Source organism: Bombus affinis, chromosome 4, assembly GCF_024516045.1.
Source record: "Bombus affinis isolate iyBomAffi1 chromosome 4, iyBomAffi1.2, whole genome shotgun sequence".
Classification (NCBI taxonomy): Eukaryota; Metazoa; Arthropoda; class Insecta; order Hymenoptera; family Apidae; genus Bombus; species Bombus affinis.
The window spans coordinates 410275-435134 of record NC_066347.1 but is presented as its reverse complement, the minus strand read 5'-3'; the positions used below and the strand labels follow the sequence as shown (position 1 = coordinate 435134).

Genomic DNA, 24860 nt, shown 5'->3' with positions numbered 1-24860 from the left:
ACGAACTTTACTTTTCGTTAGCGTCTAAGTTGTAATCAAGGTTGATGCACGGAGCAATCACTACGTATAAGAATGATACTTCAATCGTTGATAAGCTCGTACAAGAGAGTGTCTCTCTGTCACGGAGATGGGTGTGTCTAAGGGCACGAGATCATCGGATTCGTAGAGAAAAGATTTCGTTCGGAGGGTGAGGGAAATTGACGTTACTGTTAATTGATCAATTTCCATGTTGGTGGTTAGAGAAGGATGCTAGCCGCCCTTGAGGGAAAGCTGCTAGCGGGAAGCATTGTTCGTAGAAAAATAAGTTTCTCTTATCTTCCCGTAGTTGGAACAAAGACTATTTGTCTGCTTGAAGGACTTTAGTTAACTAAATCTTAAGATTTATAACGGGTCCTCAGGCTAGCTGAACACATACTTCGGAGATGCGTCGACCTCTGGCAATCATCTTACCCGAAGGATAGAGGTGAAGACGCCACCTTCGCCATTTCCGAAAAGGGCCACACCTAAGAGTGACTCGAATCGGAATAACTTCCACGTTATCACCATCATGGCGAATCACTCTGATGATATCGATGGTTTACAGAACGCCCCATCGGATCTCTACACTTGTCTATTGAGTCCACAGATCGCTACATCGGACAAGTCTCGGACCAGAGATATCTCACTGAAGTCACCCTTGGCTCCAACGACACCGGCATACTCTACAATGTCAAAACAAGTCCTAGTCACGACGTCCAACGCTCCTTCTCCACCAAGAATCATCACCCAGAAAACGCAATTCGAACAGATCATCGGGAGGAGCCCAGTCTCCCAATCAACTACAAAACTCCACATCGTATTTGACGAATCTGCATCAAGCACTACCGAAGTTCCTTTCACCGGATAAGGACCGACACAATGAAGCAGAATGATAAAATACGCCTGCAAATGTAAATCTTAACCCATTGCAACCAATCGAATGAAAGAAATCTAACCAAACGGAAGCTACGATGCCTCTGATTTCATCTTCCATGGATAAATGGGACCCATAAGCTCAACACTTGTTTACTGAATCCACGGAGTTACCCTTACCTTCAACGACGTCGGTACTCTGTCCAACGTCAACTCAAATCACAATCACGGACGCCATGACGCCCAACGCCCTCTCACCACCAAGGATCATCAGCAAGAAAGTGCGAGACGGATGGGTCAGCGGGAGGAGCCTGTCTGCCAATCAACCATAACCATCATTCGCGCCTCCACGATGAATCTACCTAGGGACCTCACTTGTTGGGCCGACGTGTTCCACGACACTTCGTGGGCAGTGGTGTTACACGACTCTTGCTCGTCCGACGTGTTCCATGACACCTCCTGGGACGAGGTGTTCCACGACATATCCAAAATCGATGCGTTCCGCGACACGTCTTGGGTCGTGAACACCAGCATGAACTTTATTGACCACGACAAGGAAGACTACCATCTGCACTGCGTGGTAAACGACGAGCCCTCAACGCAACGGACCTTCAGCCATATCATCAAATTCGCCCTGGCGGCGACGGCATCATCCAGACGACCACAGCTTATGCGGCAACGAGCATCTTGGATCGCGGTGACAAGCAGCTTGTCCCACTATCGAACCAACCCGATCCAGCAGAATACAGACAATCAGCAATCGACAAGAAGTTGAATGGGAAGTCCAACTAATTTTACCTTTTAGAACTGTAGCGGCACTCGACAACAAATACCGCCATTCGACACTAACAACGGACACGGTGGCGATGTGGACTGTCCTGTTTTTGCGATCACTGTCCTGTTTTTGCGACCAGGCTTTCAGGACAGAAATGGAAAGAAAAAAAAAGACAATATCGTACATAAGTACCGCTCTACAGCGGCGTAAATTTAAGTGACAAAAGTAATCTTAAAAAGAAAAAAAAAGATGTAATATTGCATGGCTATGTCGTACCGTCGTGTATCGGTACTTTTGCCTGAACCACCTCACAACCAGAATTCATCGTTTATAATGGAAAATACAAATATGTAATACACAAAATCTGGTAATAATAAACGGAAAAAAAAGAAAAACGGTGGCGAAGTGGTTAGCGCCTTAGGTTACGAACGTTCGGGACCCAGGTTCGACTCCCGGCGCCCGTAGTACGAATTTTCTTCCACGCATCAAAAATAGATAAATAATAGCAGTACCCCAGCAGCAACATCTACAGCCAGAGCTACAATTAATCCGGACCAGGACCAGCGACAATCATCACGGACAACATATATATACCACCTCATATAATTCAAATTATACCTTGTTTGATCTCGTTTTAATCGGAAAGATTACAAATACGTTAGTAGAAATTTAATTTAAAAAAAGTCAAAAATAAAATTTATTTTTTAATTTAGTACCTACATGCATTGTCTCAGCGATATCTGACATTATATCATGTTACACTATTCTACCGCGGTGGACCATCGAGTTTTCCACTGCATCAAGGGGAATCTCCCTGTCTGTGGTAGGAATTACCGAAAGGTTCAATTATTGGAGGTTTCCTTCGAAAAAAAACCACGGTACAACTACAGCAAATTCTGTCTATAATTGTGCGTGTGTGACAGTGTCACAGACCCATAAATTAGGAATAGAAAAACAAAGGGGGCCTAACGAACATCCTGCAGGCCATCAAAGCAACAACGTAAACAGTGTCCCAGCGTTAGAAGAGAGTAACAGCATGGCAACTTCTGACCTCGGCCTAGGTGACACCACCGGCAACACCCCCTCCATAAGAGCCAAACCTATAGTATATAAACCTTCCCAAAATCAGCTCTCGACACTCTGTCCTGACATTTTTAACTGTCACTCTGTTGAATTCACATAATCAATTCTCGAACTGTTCTGTTTTTGCGTCCAGGTTTTCAGGACATAAATTAAAATATCGTACATAAGCACAGCGCAACAGCGGCTTAAATTTAAGGCACAATAATAATCTTAAAAAAAAAAAAAAAAATGTAATAATGCATGGCTACGTCGTACCGTCGTGTATCGGTACTTTTGCCTGTACCATCCTACAATTAGAATTCAGCGTTTATTTTGAAAAAAAAATCATGTAAAAAAAAATATATAAAAAACCTGGAATCAATAAACAAAGATTAAAAAAAAAAAAAACATAATCAATTCTGCCACCATATCTAAAATCTGAATTTTTCTTACCTTACTCGTGAAACAATTAAACCTACGCGAAACCATTCAAACAACGCGAGGAAACCACCACTCTTCGACGTGACAACAGCGTATGTGCCAGTATCGATTGCCAACCATCGATAATTTATCTTCTATCTATAAACAAGGGTTGATTGAGCTTGAAAACACCGTAAACAATTGCATATGCGAAACTGCAAGTAATGTCTGTTATATATCAATTAAGAATAAGTATCATCAATGTATTTGATTTCACTTCCCGTGGGGCATTGTGAGCTAGCAGACCTCATCGTTTTGCGACTGTGATGCCTAGTATATTCGGACATTATTTATACAATCGTTGATACAGACGAATGCTGAAACGAATGCTACGCGAGTTCGGTATTTTCGAATCCACAAAATCTGCTGTAAATGCGACTACCCTGACCTCACTTGTAATATTATTTTACACAAAGGTATTCAGAATCATGGCTCCAACAATCTATTCAAAAATCGAAATTGGCAGTGAAGGCCATTCTAAATAAAATCTTCTAAATAATTACCATAAATTTTCTTCAATAATGAAAATAAGATGGATGAAAATTGTACATCACGAATTAGTCATAACGTCAAGCCCTGTTTTCAGTTAATTCTTTTATTTTTATCATTTTTGTAAACGAATACACATGCAAAACAGATACATCACGCCAGAAATATTATTTGTAGCCGATCAATTACTAAAATTACTATTAAAATGAAATTTAGATTTTATTATAACAAATCGCGAGGGAAGTAAATTTAATGTGTATAGAGAACATATTAAAATTATTACATCATTTCATTGATCTATTATCGTTTGAAAAGAAAGATTTTCTTATCTTCGCTAGAAAAAAGATAAACAATTAATTTCCCTTACTGAGGTAACTTAGTTTAATTATTGTGCGATTGTGTTATTCTCATACTTGTCTATATCGTATAGAAAACTATGAACATTTCCATAAAACAATGAAACGATTCTTGTACCGTGAAACCATAGCGAGTATAACTCCTTTTCTGTTGGAATTAAATAAATTCTTGTATCTGCTAGCGTGGAATCAAACAGGGCAGATTCTTAACTTTATAGTTTCTTGCATATGGAACACCTTCAGCATTTGGCTACATGGTGCAGCATCTGCACTGTTGAACAACTGAAGCAGTGGGCGTGAGCACTGTCATTTCCTCTTCGTTCATATCTAATTGGTACCACGATAATATAGATCTCGACACTTGCTAGGGGAAACCGTACGAAAATTGAGTCGTACTTAGTCATGAAAAATCAACGTGGAAAATTAACAAAGTCCGTGTTCTTGCGAGACAAACAGAGATGAATAGAGTGTTTCTGCCTCTGCTTGAAACATTTATAGTATGCCACGCAAGCACAGAACAAGAACTTCTTGTCTACCATACAAATTTTTCACAACTAATCACAACTCAATTTTCGAACGGTTTTCCCTAGACTATGGTAGCTAACGATAGAGGGAAATTTCCTCTCTAGTTACGGTATATGAATGTCGAGATCTGTTTATATAATCGTGATCGGTACTTAAGCAAGTTAAACTATATTTCAAAAATATTCAAAATCAATTTTCTCAGAAACAAAGCATCATATGAAAAAATTTTACTCTATTTTTTCGATTTATTTTTTCACGTAGAATTACCTCTCGCTCCATTACACTATGATTATCATCACAATTATGTTTCTTATTTAAAAAATATCATATTGTAATAAGTAATAATATACACACATTTGTAGTTATAATTTGAAATAATAAAAAAATGTCGGAGGATTTCAGTAAGAAAAATATACAATTTTAAATAAATTATATGTAATTGTAAATAATATATTGTACAATATTAGTAAATAAAATATGTATTGATTTTAAATATAAAAATTACATTTATATACTCTACTACAATAATTAATAAAATAGAAATTAATGAAATTGTGGAATTAAACTGATATCAATATTAGTCCATGTTTCATGAATTTGATAATTATTATTAAATAAATCATTATTTATCTTAAAAGATCATGAAACATTTTACGTAAATGCGGAATATATAAAATAAGAAATTACTAAAATATCCAAAAAATTATCTTCTTAAATTTATCAAAATTTAAATTCAAATTGGACATTTTTATCAGTCCTATTAAATCACTAATCTATAGCAAATTAGGTTATTATTCATTATGTTTGATTCATTTCATACATCGTTGATTAGATGATGTATCTAATTTCAATAATACTTTATGTCGAAATTATACAAAAGAAAGGGTTTTGACTTCAGTGAAAACCGTCGTAACATGACTAATGTCAAATAGGATCAAATTTTGCAATGCTAATAACAGTAATAATGTTCGTTTAGCTGATAAGAAAGGGATCAGGGAATAGAAATAAATACATTTTTAACAAGAAATGTTTTTAGTAGGTTTGACAGGAGGAATAGCCACTGGGAAAAGTAGCGTTGCTGCTATTTTTCATGAATTCGGTATACCTGTCATTGATGCTGATCAAATTGCACGAAAAGGTTAGAAACGAAACAAAACTTTTTCTCCGTGATAATTACGATGTAATTTGTTATAAGATTTTAATATTTTTGTTCTCATATTTCTTAATATATATATATATTTATATATATATATATTTATATATATATATTTATATATATATATGTGTGTATATATATATTGTTTATATTTTTGTTATTTTGTATATGTAAAAAAGATATATATTTCATTCATTTGTTTACAAATTTATATGTTTCCTTTTATATAGTTGTAAAACCTGGAAAGGCAGCTTGGCATAAAATACGAAAAGAATTTGGTTCAGAGGTGTTCTTAGATACAAATGAACTTGATAGAACGAAGCTTGGAGATATAATATTTAATGATGTTGAAAAAAGAAAAAAATTAAATGCTATAACACATCCAGAAATATATAAAGAAATATATTGGCAAACATTCAAATATTTTCTACAAGGACATCAGTTTATAGTTATGGATTTGCCATTACTTTTTGAAACAAGACATATGTTGAATTATTTACATAAAATAATTGTTGTAACTTGGTAAGGATTTTCATTTACTAACAATTATAAGAATACATATACATAACCAATCAATAGTTTAAAGTTATTAAATATGCACAAACTGTACATTTTACCTTAGCGAAGAAGATTTGCAATTACAACGACTTATGGAAAGATCAGGATTCTCAGAAGCTAAAGCAAAACTAAGAATTGCTGCACAAATGTCGTTGGAAAGGAAAGCAGAAATGGCAAATTTTGTTATTGAAAATTCTGGCAATATACATGATACCAGAGAGCAAACTATTAGAATTATTAATGTTTTAAAGGCTTCCAAATACCATTGGAAGTTACGTTTTTTGGTTGGACTTTATTGTACTGTTTTACTAGCAGGTGTATATTGGTTACGAAGTAGAAAAATATGGCGTTTACCAACTACAGTGTAATAGTCGTTCACTTACAAATGCTTATAAACACAAATACCAAATTATAGTGAGATCTTAATACTGCATTTGTCAAATTTAGAAATTAACCTGTTTGTATAAATAAATGAGATAATTTAAGAAAGTATATAGCTATTACACACTTTACACACATTTGAAAATATAGGATGTAATGATATTATTTACTAAAATTTTCTTATATTATTTTTTTTTTGTAAACAAAGTCGTCTGGAAATACGAATTGTTTTGAAATAATCTGTTTTGAAAATCTCAAAATCTGTTTTGAAATAACAACAATACAATGGCATCTTAAAAAGTTTTCTTTATTTGTAATTTTAGTATATATACTAAGTTATTTTTTATACAATCACCAGCTTTACATTTTAACACTTATCGTAACGTTATACGAGTTTTTGTATATCTTCGTCATACACTTCCGCCGTCAGTTCACATGATCATCATTTTATGCAATCTTTTAAATCATTGTTTCTTGTGAAACATTATCGACCAAACAACTCTTGAAATTTTGCAAAAAAACTGCAATGAAATCACAGACACGATCTTGAGCTCTGTAATGAGACACGGGCAACCTGAAAGCTTATGATCATGTACAGTTTCTCTGTCCCTATTGAATTATCGCACCCACGATCTTACTAATAATTCATCCATAACTCTATTATCGTTACCTGCTTTAATTCGGTAGTGAATAATTTTTGGAAGAATTTTTCAGCCTTCGAGAAGCGTAAAAGCGTCATCGACGGTAAATGAAATTCGCATCGTCATTTTAAACGTGTGATACAAAGACAATATTAAATATTTAAACATAAAATTTTTCATGACTTATGTCAATACATGAATGAAGTTAGGTAACCTTCCACAAATACATTCCATCGTTTTATATAGTTGCTATATATAATAAAGGGGTAGTACTTTCTGCATGATCCTCGTACATCATGCTTTACAGTTCTTCCAGTTGTAGAAATTGAGATATACATATATGTTTGTATAAGGTACAAGATTACAATTACTATCTGCTTTATACATATATTTGAATTAGTAAATGAATTATGAGTTATTATTAGTGATTCATATAATACTAGTAATTATGATAAATTTAATGTATTACATAAAATGATTTTATACCTGATATATATAATTATATTCACTTTTTAGATAATTAACACGAAATGTATCCTTAAAATGATATGTAATTTTATATATAAATAATGTATTTTAAAAAATAGCATGAGTCAAGACATATTGCGTGAGAAAATGTTTTGAGATCTTAAAAACAAATTTAACTGATTAACTATTTTGGTCTACATAACTTGTTCTTAGTGCATAAGTAACATTGATAATTATTAAGACAGAATAAGAAGTTGTAACAGTGATGGAAATACAAACTTGTGGGTTCAGTTGTAACTTGCGAATTTCTTAATATGTTTCATATCACTGGTTATTACTCCTAGTATATCTTGTATAAATAAATAGCCAAATGGCACATAATTGAAATTATATCAAAGAAGATTATTATAGAAAAATTTGTCCATGTGTTTCTATATGTACATACAAAAATTTATTTTCAACAGTGTTTTTGAAACAGTTAGCAAACATTTACAAAGTTATGAAATGTATTTTTTAACATTCCTATTATATTACCTTTTTTTCTTTATCTGATGGCGATCTTTACATTCATAAAATACCTACAAAGGAGGATATTACTGTAGAGATATGGCTAACCAATCTGTGTTTACAAAAGTAGTCTAAACTATCCACCTGGACAAAGAGCTTTGCAAATCCCATTTATTAGAATTCGTAGGAAAAAATAGAGATCTTTTTACATACATATAGCTTTGCAAATCTGAAAATGTTAAAATACAAATTTTGTATATTATAAATACATAATTCATCATTATTCATTCACAAAATTTCTAAGAAGATTATTCTCCACAAGATTATTTTACATCTATAAAAAATAATAATTAGAAAGTGGAATATGAGAATAAATAATTTGCAGATCTATATGTAAGCACATTTATTTCATTTTATGAATTTATCAATCAGTGCAGTTATAAACATTTTAAACATCAAAGCAATACAATTGTTTGAACAATTTATATATTTACAATTTCAGAAATCAAAAATATTTCGTAATATTTTGTAAATGTCAGAACAACAAATGTCATTCTCATTAATAAGAATAACGTTTAGAATGTAATGGTAAACTAAACAAAAGTTATATGAAATACATTTTTTCATAATTTTTTAGAATAAAGTAAAATATTAAATAACAAAATAAAATCTTAAAAAACTTCAATTATGTGAACAAAGAATGTAGTACGAGTGCTATTTCTGAAGAATTTAAAGTAAGATCTATCTTTTTAATGGAGCGCTTATTAACATAAAGTTATACATAAAAGATTATACATTTGTATGCATATGTAAAATATACGAGTACTTATTGCTCAATTTCTTATACTAATTACGCAAAATATATACACATATATCAACCCATGACTAATAATATGACTTGAAAACATACACATATTTATTTGGTTTATGGGATGCATATTACATTATCTGTATACCTGATTCTTACATTTATGGGTCAGGTTTAAATCCATAGTCTTTACTTTCCATCACCTAAACCCAAAGCCATTTACTTAAGTAAAATTGTAAAAACACAAAAGTTCACAATAAGTACTTAATTAATTAAAATATCACTATTTTATAAGAATCGTTAACTTATTTGCTAAAAAGATGGAAGTATAAAAATTTTTTCTGAGAAAATGAGGAAGCAACAGAATACTATTTACAACAGTGCATAGAGAACAATCATAAGGTCCACCACCATTTTTGTCGCAGTGATAAACCTTAACTTTGAACTTTCAATATAATTCATTTACATGCTTCATTCTAGTTTTGTACTTATCTTAACATATTAATCTAAACGAGTCATTTCTTATCTATATCTTTTTTAATTTACAAATTTTTTTACTTGTATGAGATTATTTTTTTAATGATACAAAAAATTACCTACAAAATTATTTGTATCTTCATGATATTACATTATTAAAAAAAGAATAAGAGAATATCATTTTTGACCATTTGATATGGTTCTAGATCAGTATTCTTATTAATCTAAATCTATACACACTTTGGACATTTATTGTGTTGCACATATTAACATATTAACGTAGTCGGCATTCACGTTCTGCAGGATAAATTACTGAAAGGAACGAAAATATTTAACTTAAGCAGCTGTAAGACATAGTAGTACAAAACAGTTATAATCGTTATATTTGCTCTGTATGATAATTTCTATGAGTTCCTATATAAATATTTAAGATGTCGCATTCTTTAATTAATATGACATTTTCATCTTTTTTTATAGTCTGCAGACATTTTCTCCATTTTTTCTTTTCATTCGCATTCATTACTTGTAGTCGAAGAAATACAGTATTATTTTGAAAGACTGAATGCAGGAGACAGCACTCTTGACTTGTCTATGTGCTTGAGGTACTATTTGACGTTCCCTTCGTGCTTATAATTTATTTACTGCAACACGGGCCTAAGTTCTTGAGTCATAATGGGATACGAAACCAACGGTGCAGTAGCACCGGATATCGAAAGAGGTAAACTAGCAGGTTGCTGTGTATTAGGTGGCTGTTGATTAGTTGCCTGAGGACCTGAACCGCTCATCGTAATCGTTTGTTGAGCCATCGTAACGATAGGCGGCGGGATTGATACTGGTGCCATTGAAACTGCTGCAATAGAAACAGGCGCAACTGTGGCTATACTTACAGGAACTGTCGCAACGCTTGCAGTAACTGTACGTAAAGTTCCAGCAGCTACCGCTGCGTTAACCATTTGTTGAGGTGTTGGAGCTTGCGATGGTGGAACAGTGTTTGTGATAGTAACTGCTGGAACTGTAACAGCTGTTACATTTGCAGTTCGTTTCCCTGACATTCTTAACTGAGCATTTTGATCCAAAAGAAATTCATTAGTTGCTGTTAGATCGCTAACCTAAAGAAATAAAACGTATAAATACATCAATTATACGTATACAACACAAAGAAAATAATTATAACAATGGAATTAAATCGAATTGAAAATAGTTATAGTAATAAAATTAAATCAAACTGACTTGCTTTTTTAATTCCTCTATTTTCTTTCTTAGTAACGCATTTTCATCTTCCAAAACAATTGCTCTAGCTTCATTACGCGGTATCACTGGATAATAATATCCTGAAGTAACCGGTTGCGCGGTATGTTGGCCTACGAGTGGTGAAGTTTCAAAATGTACAACAGTTTCACCAGAAACTATTCGTCTCTTTGGTTCAGGAGGTCCTATATAATCAGGTGGATGTGAAGATGCATTGTAACTATTATTTGTGACTAAATTGTGTTGATCTTCCATTTGCCAGTGAAAGCTATAAAGATATATAAATATGTCATTAAACAAATATATTTCAAAGATATTTGAGGATATTTCAAAATATATTAAACATTTGACGAAAGTCTTGTCTTTTTCAAGATACACATCAAAATAATTTAGGTAGAAAGAAGATAAACAGTAAAATTTTTAAGAAACTCACTTTCTATCCTCCTCGTATCTGCGATTCTCACCATTACTCGTACCATTGAAATTGTGCTGCGGCCTGGACACATTATGATGGGATGTTATGATCAAATTATGTTGTGGTTCTTCATTTTTCCAATGTCTAAATTTACAATTTGTCCTTTGGCAGCTACCCTTGATAAAATCCTTACACATTGGATATTCGGACTTTTCATTGTTATTTTTTAGCCTACTCAAGATATGAGCAGGTAATTCTCCTGTTGCTCGAAATCTCTTCTCCTCACTTTCTGTGCAGTGAAGGAATTTGCAGCCAGGCCAATTGCACATCCCATTTTGAAAGTCATGGCAGAACGTGTATTCTTCTACGGGATCGTCCTCGGAACGTTCGTGCAAATACTTGCAACGTTTACCCCTATGACACACGTTTCGCAGAAAATCTCTGCATACGCGGGTAGGTGATGCATCTCCGCTTACATTCGTCGCGCCTACTGTCTTGCTCGCTTGCCCGCCTCTCGTGCTATCCGACTTTTTTTTCAGCTTCTTCATCGATGATACATTGCGATCATACCTCGTAACGAATTCTTAATCAATCGTTATTACTCACACGTTATACGTATGTGCTGTAATTACAAAACAGTTTATTACAATACAATTGGTAACAGATAAATCAATTTATTTTGTACAAAGATAGAATTTGTAAAATTGAACATAGGAAATAAAATACATTGTCATCGATTTTCCTATTGTTAAAAACCGGAACGTTAGAACAATATCGATATCGAATATGTCAGTATAGAATGATAAAACAAGTTGACAAAGCCGGTCAAAATAGAATGATTCTTGCAACATCGAATTGTTTTTAGAATTATTTATTAGAAAAACATTTAGGAACGCAAGATTTATTTTAGCAATTAACAAATATATGATTTGAATCATTTCAAATATTTTCTATGATGCCGTTAATTTGTTACTTCATTCTAAAACGTGCTTGACTTGCATTATTCTGCACTTACGTAACATAGTCGACAAAGGTGTATTGTAAAGAAAAATCACTGGATATGACAAATAGAGAAGATAATATTTCTCTTGTCGCGTAAAATCCTGTAACATTTAATGCTTAACTTAATCGAATTACGTACATACACGCATATAAATAATACTATTTTTATAATTTGAAAATAATTTGGCATATACGTATACAATGTTGTAAAAAAGGAGAACTACCTTGCCCAATTGTTTAATTATATATCGCCAAAAGATTAAATGATTAAAATATTTATTACGATTACGTAACTCTCTCGCGGTGGAGATATTTTTAGTTCGCGTATATGTAGTCATACCAAAAAACGATATTATATCACAGAAGCATTTTCTGAACTTTACTACAATTTGATAATTCAATACGCTACGAGTTATAATTATGCATCATAATATTAAGCCATAATGTTAATTACTGTGAGTAGATATTAATATAATGGATAGAATACAGAGTAAAACATGTATAATGTATGTTTAAAACATCCTTGTTAGTTTTTCAATATCTGATTTTTGCAGAAATCGCGTAATTATTTAATAAATTTCCATATTCATTGTATAAATTGATCGATGATTAAGATAGGTTGTTGGTGAAGAAGAGTAAAAGACTTCAGTTAAATTAATTTTTATTTTTTTTATATAATGATTATTACATGAGTGGTAAGAGGTCAACAATGTTATATACAATATTACCTTATTATTTATATAAACCTTCACGATCGTAAATATAATTTCAATCTACCAAGAAAGTAACGTCCCTATAAAGCGGCCAGGCCAATGTTCTTTTTTGGGAAACTGAACACACTTTATATCATTCGCTTTTACAATCGATCGGTATCTAGCGTTTAATAGGGCAGAAATGGATCGGGCAATGGCACTGTAACTAAACTATTAGTGAATTAAAAAAATACGGTTAATTTTAGTCGCGTTCGTATAAAAAGAATAAATAGAAAAGTATAACTACAACATTGTCCGCCTTTTTATTTTTTGTTCTTCTTTGTTAGAAACAGACATCTAGGCCATCATATTTGGAAAACCGCTAAATACATCGATTTAATAATAAGAATTACAGTAAAAATTTCGCACTGAAGAATCATTTTCGTCTTAAAATTTATTAGGTCGTTCGAATCGATATGCTTCTATTGTCATTCTACTAGTAAAAAATAAAAAAAAAAAAAAAGAGGAAAACAGGAAACAAAGAAAGAAAAGCACATAATATATATAACGAAATGGGAAACGAAAAAAATTATTGATCAATTCTTCAAGCTACTGAAGAGTGTTAAACATTATATCAACAAATTATTTTTTATGTATATACAGAAGATAATTACACATTGAAAAAGGAAAAACAGCTGCAATTTAAGATCGACTAAGACCTAACATTAAATAATTTCTTTAAATCAACGAATTTACAATTAAAAGATTATATAATAATGTAATTATTGATCAAAGAGCATGATAATTCGACTTATTTCAGCTTATCATTATCATAATTACTACATTTCTCATTAAAATTCTTAACATTAAAAAATGTCAAAAGAGCCGAATTAATTAATGGTTTACACTTTGAACACAAATAATCCCGAAATCGTTTAAATAAATACAGAGTATTTTTAATTAGAACGGATTTCAAACCACTAATTCTACAAGAAATATATTAAGGAAAGTTTATCAACACGTAGGATATATCGACACAGGCATTTATAAAAATCGTTCTTTGCATATAAACGTTATTTATAATTTATGTAATGATACATTTGAGTCGTAGAGTGCAGTGCTTGAATTGATCGCAAAAAATAATGACGTAAACGTGTGTAATATTTGTAAATAGAGATTAATACCATTTTATTCAAGAAGATATGATATCGAGATTGGCAGCATGTTGAACATTTTACATGGTATTGTCTATATTTTTTCTAATACATTTTCTCCTAGCCTAGAATTTTGTTCTATGTACATATTTATTGCTACAATTCTCTGCTTAATTTGATTTTGGTTCCTTGTTTTTAAACGGTAACATGGTATACGTTTGCATTATTCTTGTCATTTATCAGAGCAGGTTTTTGAGATTGGTGCTTCAACAACAATATCGGAAAAATATATACAATTCTTAATATTTTTGTTGGTATAAAAATGTTCAAGACTTTTTTTGTTGAACCTACACGCTACCCAATTTGTTATATTCTGTATTCTCGAAGTATTTAGCAAACGATACAAAAAAATTACGAAAATAAAAGGAAAAAGAAAGGAAACTTTAATATTAATCAATGTTAAAGTTATATACAAAAAACAAAAAGAAAGACATTAAAATATTTTTTCAAGCAACATCCATATTAATATAATTGCAATAGGTGCCACATAATGTATCGGTATAGTGTAAGTTGTATTTAACAAATCACCGCATTGTGCTTTAACAGATGTATATTTTTTCAAGAGCTCAGCTTTTTCTTCAACAAATGCATTGTACTTTTCTTTTAAAATAACCAATTCTTCATGGAGCTCTTGAATTCTTTGAGCTTCGTTCTTGGCACGATAATACAGTTGTTTTAGCTTCTCAACAATTTCTTCGTGAGATTCACAAATTAACCAGTCCTTTAGGCTTTCTAGCTCTTTCTTGATGGTTTGCTGCGATTCTAAATTGTCTTCAACTTTTAGCGAATCTAGAGATCCTATCAAAGTTTGCAGTAAATATTCTCTGGTATGTACACCTTGCTGTGCGGTATCGTTCTTAGATAATGGTTTTAGAGTTTTGACATAATCTCCTTCTAAATGTTCTTCTTCATATTCTTCATCTAATTCACTGCTATCTTTATCTGTTTCATCTTTCTTTTCAAGCTGATCAATTTCCATAGAGACAGGCTCATTTGAAGTGACGTTAATATTGCTCATGCTATCAACATTCATTTCTGTTTCTTCGTTTCCTTTTAATTTCTGTACAGTTTGAGGTAAATGAGAAATTTCCATCTGTTTAACATTTTCTTCGCACATAAATCTAACTTCCATTTTATAAGGTACAAAAATTTCTTCTGCTACTTTATACACAGGTTCTTCTTTTTTAACTTCTATAACAGATTTCTCACTTGTATCATCACTGGTAATACTGCATGTATCATCTGTTGCATCTGAATTAGCATCAGATTCTGAATTCATATCTGTATTATTTATATTTACATTTCCATTAACTAAAGTTTTTCGAGATGGTGGTGGTAAAATATATTCCGTTGAATTATCATTATTAACCAATGAATCATCTAATTGTTCTTTTGAAAAAGAATCATCAGAATTTTTCAGCTGATTTGAATCAATATCTTGTGAATTAATTTGATTATCTTGTTCATCTTTCACAGAATAAAAGTCCATTTTTGTCTCTAAATCAATGTCTACATTGTCAACATGAATAGAATTTAACTTATTAAGAATAATATTGATGGCTTCTATAGGATTTTCGTCATCCTTTGCATCTACTATGCCAGTTGTTACTAATTTTGAATTCATGTCCTGCAAAATTTGCATGTAATTTCTAAGGGCAGTGATCTGCTTATAGATATTCGCAGAATCTAATCGAGAATCACGTAATCTTGCTTGCAAATTTTTCTCAATTCTAGATTGATCTTCGAGTCTCTTTAAAAATTCTTGCTTTTCTTGTTCTGTGCTTTGTACTATATCCTGTATTTTTTCTTCACTTTCTTTTAGTTTATTCATAGTTTCTTGTAATTTTTTTTGTGCTTCCGTATATTTACTACATAACTCCTGAGACTCTGTTTGGGTATATTTTGCTACATTATGAAGGCTTTGACATTCTTCTTCTGTTTCATTTAAACGTGCTTCTAATTGGACTAATCTCTGAGTTACCTCTAATTTTTCTTGTAATACTTTCTGTAATGCCTCTTTTGCTGCATTTTGGTAATGTACTTTTTCTTCCTGAAGCAACACCAATTCGTTTCTAATTTTATCTTCCGTATAATTTTTAGAATAAACAGCCAGTTGATTTTCCATACTCTCCACCCAAGATAATAACCGATCTTCTGTTATCAATGCTTTCCAAGATTGATTAGCAGCTTTTCGAGTATTTGCTACAAGTTGTTGAAGATGTACTAACTTAGAATAAAGTGCTTTCTCGCGTCTTGAGGCTTCTTGCATGACTTGATTCAGCTTGTACACATCTTCCAATGAAACATTATTGAGTGGAGATACAACCGATGTACTAAGACTAGCTTTAGCTTCTTTTCCATCTGGCAAATATAATTTTAACGTTGCAACTATACATCCATGTCTAACTTTTTTTGTACTTTCTATCACATCTACTCCAAATTGCACTATGTCACCAGAACATACCTCTTTAGGTGCTGATTCTAAACTAGCTGCACTGAGTCTTTGATTATTAACAAATGTACCATTACTGCTACGTGTGTCTTGTAAAAAAAACTTTCCACCTGAATACCATAGCAGTGCATGGTTTCTGGATAATACTTTACAATCAAAAATGGCATTATTTGGTGTAGCTCTGGCTCTTGCCACAGAGCGACCAATTTTAACAGGTTGCTCCAGTGTCAATGTACGTTCTTCAAAAGGGTGAGAATTATCACGGCAAATTAAAATTCCTTTGGCTGTCATTTTGTTGTTTTGCATAGAATTTATTTTCAAGTTGGAATTCTGACTGGCAGGAAAACTGGCATTTTGTACCCACTCACCACTGGCTACAACCATAGCCGATGTAAAATCCAAAGAATGGCAAGTTTTTCAAGAAAAGTTTAAAACTCGTATGAAAAAGGAATTATTGATACATAATGAAGAAAAGGGAATTTGTGAAATTTCAAAGTCACGCGTTTTAATATCATCGAATATTTTTACTATCGTGTTGGTTTGTCACAGAAGTTACTATTCACACTCGATCCTATAATTTGAACATGAGGATCATACATCGACTTTCCAAAACTTAAAATTTGTCATAATAATAAGTGACATACGAATTTACATATTTTTGCAATAAAAGAACTTCCGTTACTATCTCAACAATTTTGTGGTGTTTCTTTTTCCATTTATCGTAAAATTCCTCGTACAAACGTTACAGTTACACTGTATTCGTCAATTACTCGAGTCCAGAATATTCCTTGGTTGGTTAATTAAACAAACGAACGTTTCATCAACAATATAATCAAATCGAATATTCCGAACACATTAAGAATAGCCAAAAGATATGTTTCTTCAAGTAAGTAGCAGTGAGCGTACGCTTTCACACTTTCGTCCTTCGTACCAGTTCCCTTGCACTTTGATGTCTTCGACGATACATTCAAGGAAGTTCATTAGAAAAGTGTGAAATACACAATGCGTATTCAACAATACTCGAACATGATAAACTGAGTGATGTTGTGATCAACTAGATTAAGATCAAATATATTATTCTCGAACTACTGCATTACTGTATTAAGATACAAGCGGTCCACATTCCTTTAACTCAGTACTTTTCAGTTCCGCGTTTCGCTGTTTATCGACCGACGGCAGTATAGTCATCTATACGACTACAACGGTGTAGCAAATTTAAAGTAGACACTTGGGCGTGCTACATCGCGACAGTCATTCACGAGAGAAAGAAACGTATTTAAAGAGAGACATTTAAAAAGGCATTTATAACCAAAGAACCAATGGTAGAACTAAAAACCATAAAATTGATGTATATATCTCGAATCAGTGACGTAAAGCACTATTCATAAATAACTAAAATCATTAAATCTTCTTTCAAATAATTATGCTAATTTTTAAAAAATGTCTATTTTATACTATTTATTCTATATTATTTATATTTAGCAAAGCAAATTTATTAAGTTTATTATAAAAGGTTAATACTCTATAATATAGAAGTATTAATTACTGTCACAACATAAAATAGAAGAATAAAATATATAATATTCTGGTCTTGTATTTTGGTTTATCGTATTAAGGAATATATTTATATTTTTGTTTGCAAAATACAAAATGTATAGTATAAAGGAAATATTTCCATATAAATATCAATGGACATCGCATGCATCAGTGAACTCAGATAGACTTGCACAAGAGAATAAGATAATAATATCGTTATAAAAAAATCTTTTAAAAATTAATTAAGAATACTAAATGAATATACGTATTGCGGCGTTTCTAATAATGCTAGTACTTGATAAAATACTAATATGATCAATAAAAAAGATAATTTATATTTAGAAGTATTGATAGCTTATTTTTATAACGCAAATTTTATAATGTATATATATAAAGTTTTATAATTTCACAGTAATACCTTATTAAATGTTGTACTTTCAAAACTGGAATAATTAATTCACAATGAGTTATTGCAATTCTTTTTTATGTATAAAACATTTATTTCTATTTATGAAATTCTAATTAATACGAATTTTTATGATTGGATACTATATATCAATTTACGTACGATTCACAAAAATCATGCAAATATAGAATTTTTGTTCATAAAACATTGTAAATAACTGAACAAGATAAATAAAACTATTATAGAGTTAATGAATACCTTTAAAAATATTCGATTTGAATATTCTTATATGAAAACATATGAAGATCGATGTTTGTCGAATAGTTTATTGTATCCGGGAACACTGTGAATATAACCTAAATAAGATTACGTAGTAAATGTCACGGTTTTAAACAAAGTTCATGGAATTTTTAACGTATAAATCATGTATAAATATTCTAATATTCAATATCAATTCATTTTTTGATTATATATAACTTTATATTTACTTCTTATAACTGAGATGTGAAATAAAAGAATGTAAGTAACAATACATATAAATATTTTACATGTATGTATATACCATACACATATATGTTCAAGTAGCTATGTATATCTCTTTTTTCAGTGATTAATAAGTATTTTGTAATTTTATAAGACTTTGTGTTTCATGTATAAATAGCCAAGAAACAATAACATAATTTATATTTATAACAATAAAACGTCACGAAAAAATTAACGAATAACATAACATGTCAGATACAGAAGATTATATGTCAGATAAATTTTTACATGGAATTGAAAAATCTACTTCATCGAGTCTCATATATCGACATGCAGATAAAAGAAAATTTGAACTTATGAAGAAGAAAACTCAGATTGAAACAAAATTGAATGAAAAAAATAGCATAAAACATATCGAGGAAGAAAAAAGAGAAGCAGGCTTATCCTCTGCAATTACAAGTTCTAATAAAGGTTTGCTTTTTTTTTGTTTCTACTAAAATTCCTGGTTTATTGGCATATTATATTATTGTAATGCTTGATTATACAAATTTATGAATTTATTCTTAGGTTATGAAATGATTATGAAAATGGGATATAAACCTGGTCAAGGCATAGGTAAAACAGGATCAGGAAGGATTGAACCAATTAGCCTTGAAGTAAAATTAGACAGACAAGGTTTAGGGGAAGGAATTGCAAAAAAAGAAAGGAAAAAGAAAGATAATTCGCATCTTGATAAATTAGATAATAAGAGTATGAAGGATTTTCGAGATAGAATCGCACAAAAAAGAACAGAACAATTATTAAAGACAGACTTGTATAAAAGCCAAAAAGTTTGTCAGAAATTAGATATCCAACAAGAGATAAAAAAGCCTAAAGAAATGTGGTTTTGGTTACCTCAAGATAATGAAGATGATGATAATAGTGATACAGAGGAAGATGACGATTTTTTGCCTGTTAGTGAAAAACTTGAAATTTTAACTAAATATTTAAGAGAAAAATATTTTTATTGTATTTGGTGTGGAGTAGCACATCTAGATGAAGATGATTTAAGAGATAATTGTCCAGGAGGTACAAGAAATGATCACTAATACTATTAATTTGTATTGCTTCAATTAAAAGTGCATATAAATAAAAAGAGATAAAATCAAAATTTACCATGTTTTTACTTATATCTATGTTTTAATCATACAGTAAAGAAATCTTATAAAAAGCATACAAGATTCAGCATCTAAATAACATCAGTAATGCTTCTTTAGTGTGGTCACCCACAGTGTATGAAGACATAAAAGATCCATTAGAGTCATAATGCAAAATACTGAAAAAGTACAGTAGAAAAAAATCTAGCAGTGTACAATGTAAAAGCAAGGGAAACTTATCCTGATTCAGCTATGCTATTATTTCCTAGCAGGAGTTCAGCACCCCTAAGTAATAACATGTTGAGAAAGTAATAACATGAGAGAAAGTTACCTATAAAAGCATCTGTCTTATTTTCTGTTCTTTCATTGCAGTCAGAACCTTTGACCATACCTTTACTATATTCAAAACAGATTAAGTAAAACAAATATCACTTAAAGGAATTCCTATCACAATGTTTATATTTGCACTTTTCTTTGTATTAACAGCGTTTATATATATGAATGATACAGTTGCTCAAGTAACAGATGATGAAAATTGTGAAACACTACAGTCAGAAGTACATATTACAAAAGGTACTATTTTTATTCTGAATTAATTAGCTTCATATACAAGCAAGTATATGTAAAACAAAGATATTTTTTGATTATTTTAGATCAATATGATGAAATAGGTCGATTAAAAAGAACATGTAGTGGAGATATAACTGTTACAAAATGTGAAGGGTTTTGCAGTTCACAGGTACAACCAAGTGTTGCAAGTACAACAGGATTCTCAAAGGTGAGGATACTGTTTAAAAGAAGAACAAAATTCGTATAAAAGTAATGAAACACATTTTTGAAATTTACTTTTATTTCCCCAATAGGAATGTTATTGCTGTCGTGAGAGTTATTTAAAAGAAAGGCACATCACACTACACCATTGTTATGATGCAGATGGAATAAAATTAATGAATGAAGAAGATGGAGTAATGGAAATCAAGATAAGAGAACCAGCAGAATGTAAATGTATTAAATGCGGTGATATATCCCGATAAATATGGAAATATTTTATAAAAGCATTAATAAAATATAAAATAGAAATTATATGTAATACAAATAATGTGATTTAAAATAAAAATATAGAACATATTTAAGACAATTTACTTTCCCTTTCCTCTTATATTTGTAAACTGTATTAAAAAATACACAATTAAAAACTATAATGCTAGATTAACTAAATATGTATTTTGAAATGTTATAAATTAAATACTAAAAAACAATGATAGATATGATGCTCAATATAAGATTGTTGGTTTTTATATTATATATAATTTTGTTTCCATAACTGATGAGTAATAAAATTTAATTTATTTATGACTAGAAATTTTAACAAAAATAGAATTTTATTTATAAAAACAAAAATTGATATAAAATATTTAATATAATCGTGAATGGAATTCAAGATAATTATCAATTAAATTTCACATAGATTATATTAATGCATATTATTACAACAAATAGATTAAAGCATTATTAAAATAATAGATAAAATGAACTGGTTATTAGTATAACTAACATATAACAAATAGTTAATTTCCCAATTTTATCATGAATAAAATAGTTAAAAGCTAAAGCCAAATAATAACATTATAAAAAATACTAATAATACTATATTTTAGAATTTTTAACAGCTAGAAATATGTATATATGCTGTAAAATATACGAAATAATTCTTTGCCATTTAAATCAATAAAGCACCATAGTTTATATATAGTTTTTTGTTTGAATATTATAATTTTCACTATGGTAATGTACAACAAATTATTGTCAAAGTCTATTATATTGCAATGGAAAATAATATTATGTAATATTACTTGTATAAACAATTTATTTAAAAAGGAATTGTTAATTTTGTATGTAGATAAAATTATAAATATATAAATATAAATAAAATTTAACATGTAACTAGAACTTGCATTGATTATAATATTCTAAAAATTATTCATGATTTAGATGTTTTAAGTGTTAGCAAGATTATAGTATTATAGAATATAATGTTTATATACATATATGTGTAGTTAATATATCATGCATATAATTATTACCAATACAAATGTCATTATATTTGTAAATATATAGTGATAACTTATAATAAAAAAAGTTGTAATGTATACAAAATTATAGGAAATTAAACTTTGACTTTACTTATAACAAATTGCTATCATAAAATATTGTTATTGAATATTATAAAAGATATTATTTATAAATCTAAAGTATGAAAGAATATTTGATAAAAATGTTTGCTATATGTATGAAACAATATTTTCAAAAACATTTTTATTTCCTAATAGTATTTCTATATACCATATATTTAATCCCTTTCTTAATGCTATTAACATACGCATGAAAAGGGAAGGGAGGAAACATGATCACCTGCAGGGTATAAAAGGATAGAACGTACAATCTCTAAGCACAGTGAAGTGGTAGATCTAAGAGAAAAAGTATCGTGCTAACACTATGTTACTATATCATATTGGTAAATAAAGAATTATAATACTTGTGTTGTACATTAACATTAAAATTAATATAAGCAAATAAAATAAATTAAATTTTATATCTGAAATTATAAGCAAAATAATAAACATAAAAGTATAATGTCTGTTAATATAACATTTATATTATTCTATTACTTACTGTGTAGTAGGTGCTAGCGTTTTAATATGCCTGCTAAGCGAAACTGCAGAAGCTCTTATAGGTGTTGATGAATGTCAAGCAACTCCAGTTATCCACTTTTTGCAATATCCAGGATGTGTTCCAAAACCAATTCCTAGTTATGCTTGTAGAGGACGTTGTAGCAGTTACCTACAGGTAAATTACATATATAAACAAACAAGTAATTTCACTTACAAATATATCAATATAAACAAATAAAAACATTTCTAATATAGAAAAATACATTGTATTTTATTTTTATACAAATAAATTTATGAATCTTCTCTACATTATGAATAAAATCAATAGACAATTCTTCAAGAAATATTTGTTTAGTTTTATATTTTTTCATTAATTACTGATTAAAAATAAATAAAAACATATTACTTATATTAATTAGTTTTAAAAATCTTTCAAATTTTATTATATATAATCAGTTTATATTACTTTATATTAATATTAACATTAAAATAATCGAAGTTTATGTAAACATTTAAACTTAAAAATATTCTTTTAAACATTTATAATATTCTGATTTGTATAAGCGAGCATAATAAGATGTAGGTATCACTGTTTTCATTCATGGTTATAATATATGTATAAAAAATTCTAACCATTTCCTGTTACTTATATTATTTATAATACCTATAAACATACAGTTAGGCATCAGTTTTATATTCATATTTACTGAATATCATAGTATTCTACACAATGTTATCTCAACCATATATTTCATAGAAAATTGACATATTAATATATATAAACATCTATTCATTCGTACCTGTTTCTACAGGTATCTGGATCAAAAATTTGGCAAATGGAGAGGAGTTGCATGTGTTGTCAAGAAAGCGGTGAACGAGAGGCCAGTGTATCCTTATTTTGTCCAAGAGCCAAACCAGGCGAAAAGAAATTCCGAAAGGTTAGGTTAATGCTTTGACTTAATCATAGATTTTTTAACATTTTGGATAAATGTGATAAATTAATGAAGTGTTGGCCGATTAGTCACTCGCACTATAAAATCAGGAGTAAATCTTTTGATACCATGAGTTCCTCACAGCCATATTGTTTTTGTCTAACTGATCAGTGGAAAGCGCATCTGAAAATGAATATCGCGCGTCATTTGAATTGGATTATTCTATAAGAACTATTTATAAATACAAAATCATGTTTGTTTATATAAATAACATGTAGAACAAATCAAATGAAAATATTTTTATTTAATAAAATTTAAGGATGTATATATATATATATATATATATATAAATAATTCAATTTACCAGCTAATTACTCGTTCGTAGGTAATTACCAAGGCGCCTTTAGAATGTATGTGTAGACCATGCACTAGTGTAGAAGAATATGCAATTATCCCACAAGAGATCGCTGGATTTGCCGATGAAGGCCCGTTCACGACCTCTGCGCATTTTAGAAGATCTTCCGACTTGCAGTAATTCTTTTATCAAACTTTATATTGCAAAATTAACAAAATAAAAGAAAATATTAAAGATAAGAAATACTTTATTGGATGTAACGTTATAAAAACGTAAATAAATTGAAAATGTAAAGTATTTGATGTAAAAAGTTCATTGATATATAATATAAATGCTATACATTATATTAAAAATGTGCTTATCCTCTGCTAAATATTTTCCATAGATAGAAAACCTTCGATGATATTATATACTATTTATATACGTTATTTTAGCACTCTTACGTTAAAGGAAATAAAAGATAGTTTTAAGAAAATATCGTGAAAGGTAACTAATATTTTGATGGATGTATATCAGAAGCCTTATTATTTTGTTATAAATAATTTCAGTTATATTACATACATATAAAATAACTACATTGTAATAAATATACAATATAGGATATTACGCGTTTAGTATTTTTCTAAAAATGCGTATTTACGTGATACATTACAGTATGATTATAATTATTGCATCTTAATGTTATACTGTAAATTATTACATCCTGTTAAGTATACAATATCTACAATTTTTGAAATTTCAAG

General features: G+C 30.1%; 6 protein-coding genes across 7 annotated transcripts; 4 read left to right on the top strand and 2 right to left on the bottom strand.

The window, feature by feature from the left end:
* Positions 1-5372: 5372 nt before the first annotated feature.
* On the top strand, positions 5373-6973 carry LOC126915441 (dephospho-CoA kinase domain-containing protein). The gene is made up of 3 exons (XM_050720119.1): positions 5373-5716; positions 5965-6256; positions 6357-6973. The coding sequence occupies exons 1-3, from the start codon at positions 5605-5607 to the stop codon at positions 6658-6660; spliced, it is 708 nt and encodes a 235-aa protein (XP_050576076.1). The 5' UTR covers positions 5373-5604; the 3' UTR covers positions 6661-6973.
* On the bottom strand, positions 6962-22980 carry LOC126915436 (zinc finger CCCH domain-containing protein 10-like). 2 transcript variants are annotated; one of them, XR_007710196.1, is made up of 5 exons: positions 22832-22980; positions 11256-11859; positions 10805-11090; positions 7344-10683; positions 6962-7247 (listed from the first exon to the last, which is right to left on the bottom strand). XR_007710196.1 is itself a non-coding variant. In XM_050720111.1 (4 exons), exons 2-4 carry the CDS (start codon positions 11783-11785, stop codon positions 10213-10215), a joined length of 1287 nt encoding a protein of 428 aa, XP_050576068.1. In that variant the 5' UTR covers positions 11786-11859; positions 22832-22980; the 3' UTR covers positions 6962-10212. The 2 variants fall into 2 exon arrangements, 1 of the variants encoding a protein (XP_050576068.1); XM_050720111.1 differs by having other exon boundaries at positions 6962-10683.
* Positions 12884-18041, bottom strand: LOC126915432 (sarcolemmal membrane-associated protein). Its single transcript, XM_050720104.1, has one exon. The coding sequence runs from the start codon at positions 16979-16981 to the stop codon at positions 14579-14581; it is 2403 nt and encodes an 800-aa protein (XP_050576061.1). The 5' UTR covers positions 16982-18041; the 3' UTR covers positions 12884-14578.
* On the top strand, positions 18666-20172 carry LOC126915440 (G patch domain-containing protein 11). The gene is made up of 3 exons (XM_050720118.1): positions 18666-19058; positions 19147-19493; positions 19590-20172. Exons 2-3 carry the CDS (start codon positions 19271-19273, stop codon positions 20108-20110), a joined length of 744 nt encoding a protein of 247 aa, XP_050576075.1. The 5' UTR covers positions 18666-19058; positions 19147-19270; the 3' UTR covers positions 20111-20172.
* On the top strand, positions 20310-21286 carry LOC126915443 (partner of bursicon). The gene is made up of 3 exons (XM_050720122.1): positions 20310-20731; positions 20812-20936; positions 21022-21286. The coding sequence occupies exons 1-3, from the start codon at positions 20611-20613 to the stop codon at positions 21190-21192; spliced, it is 417 nt and encodes a 138-aa protein (XP_050576079.1). The 5' UTR covers positions 20310-20610; the 3' UTR covers positions 21193-21286.
* On the top strand, positions 22832-24414 carry LOC126915444 (bursicon; the record flags this gene model as incomplete). Its single annotated transcript, XM_050720123.1, has 3 exons — positions 22832-23005; positions 23643-23768; positions 24148-24414. Coding segments are annotated over 3 exons (450 nt in total), but the record flags the coding sequence as incomplete, so codon positions are not given.
* Positions 24415-24860: the final 446 nt, after the last annotated feature.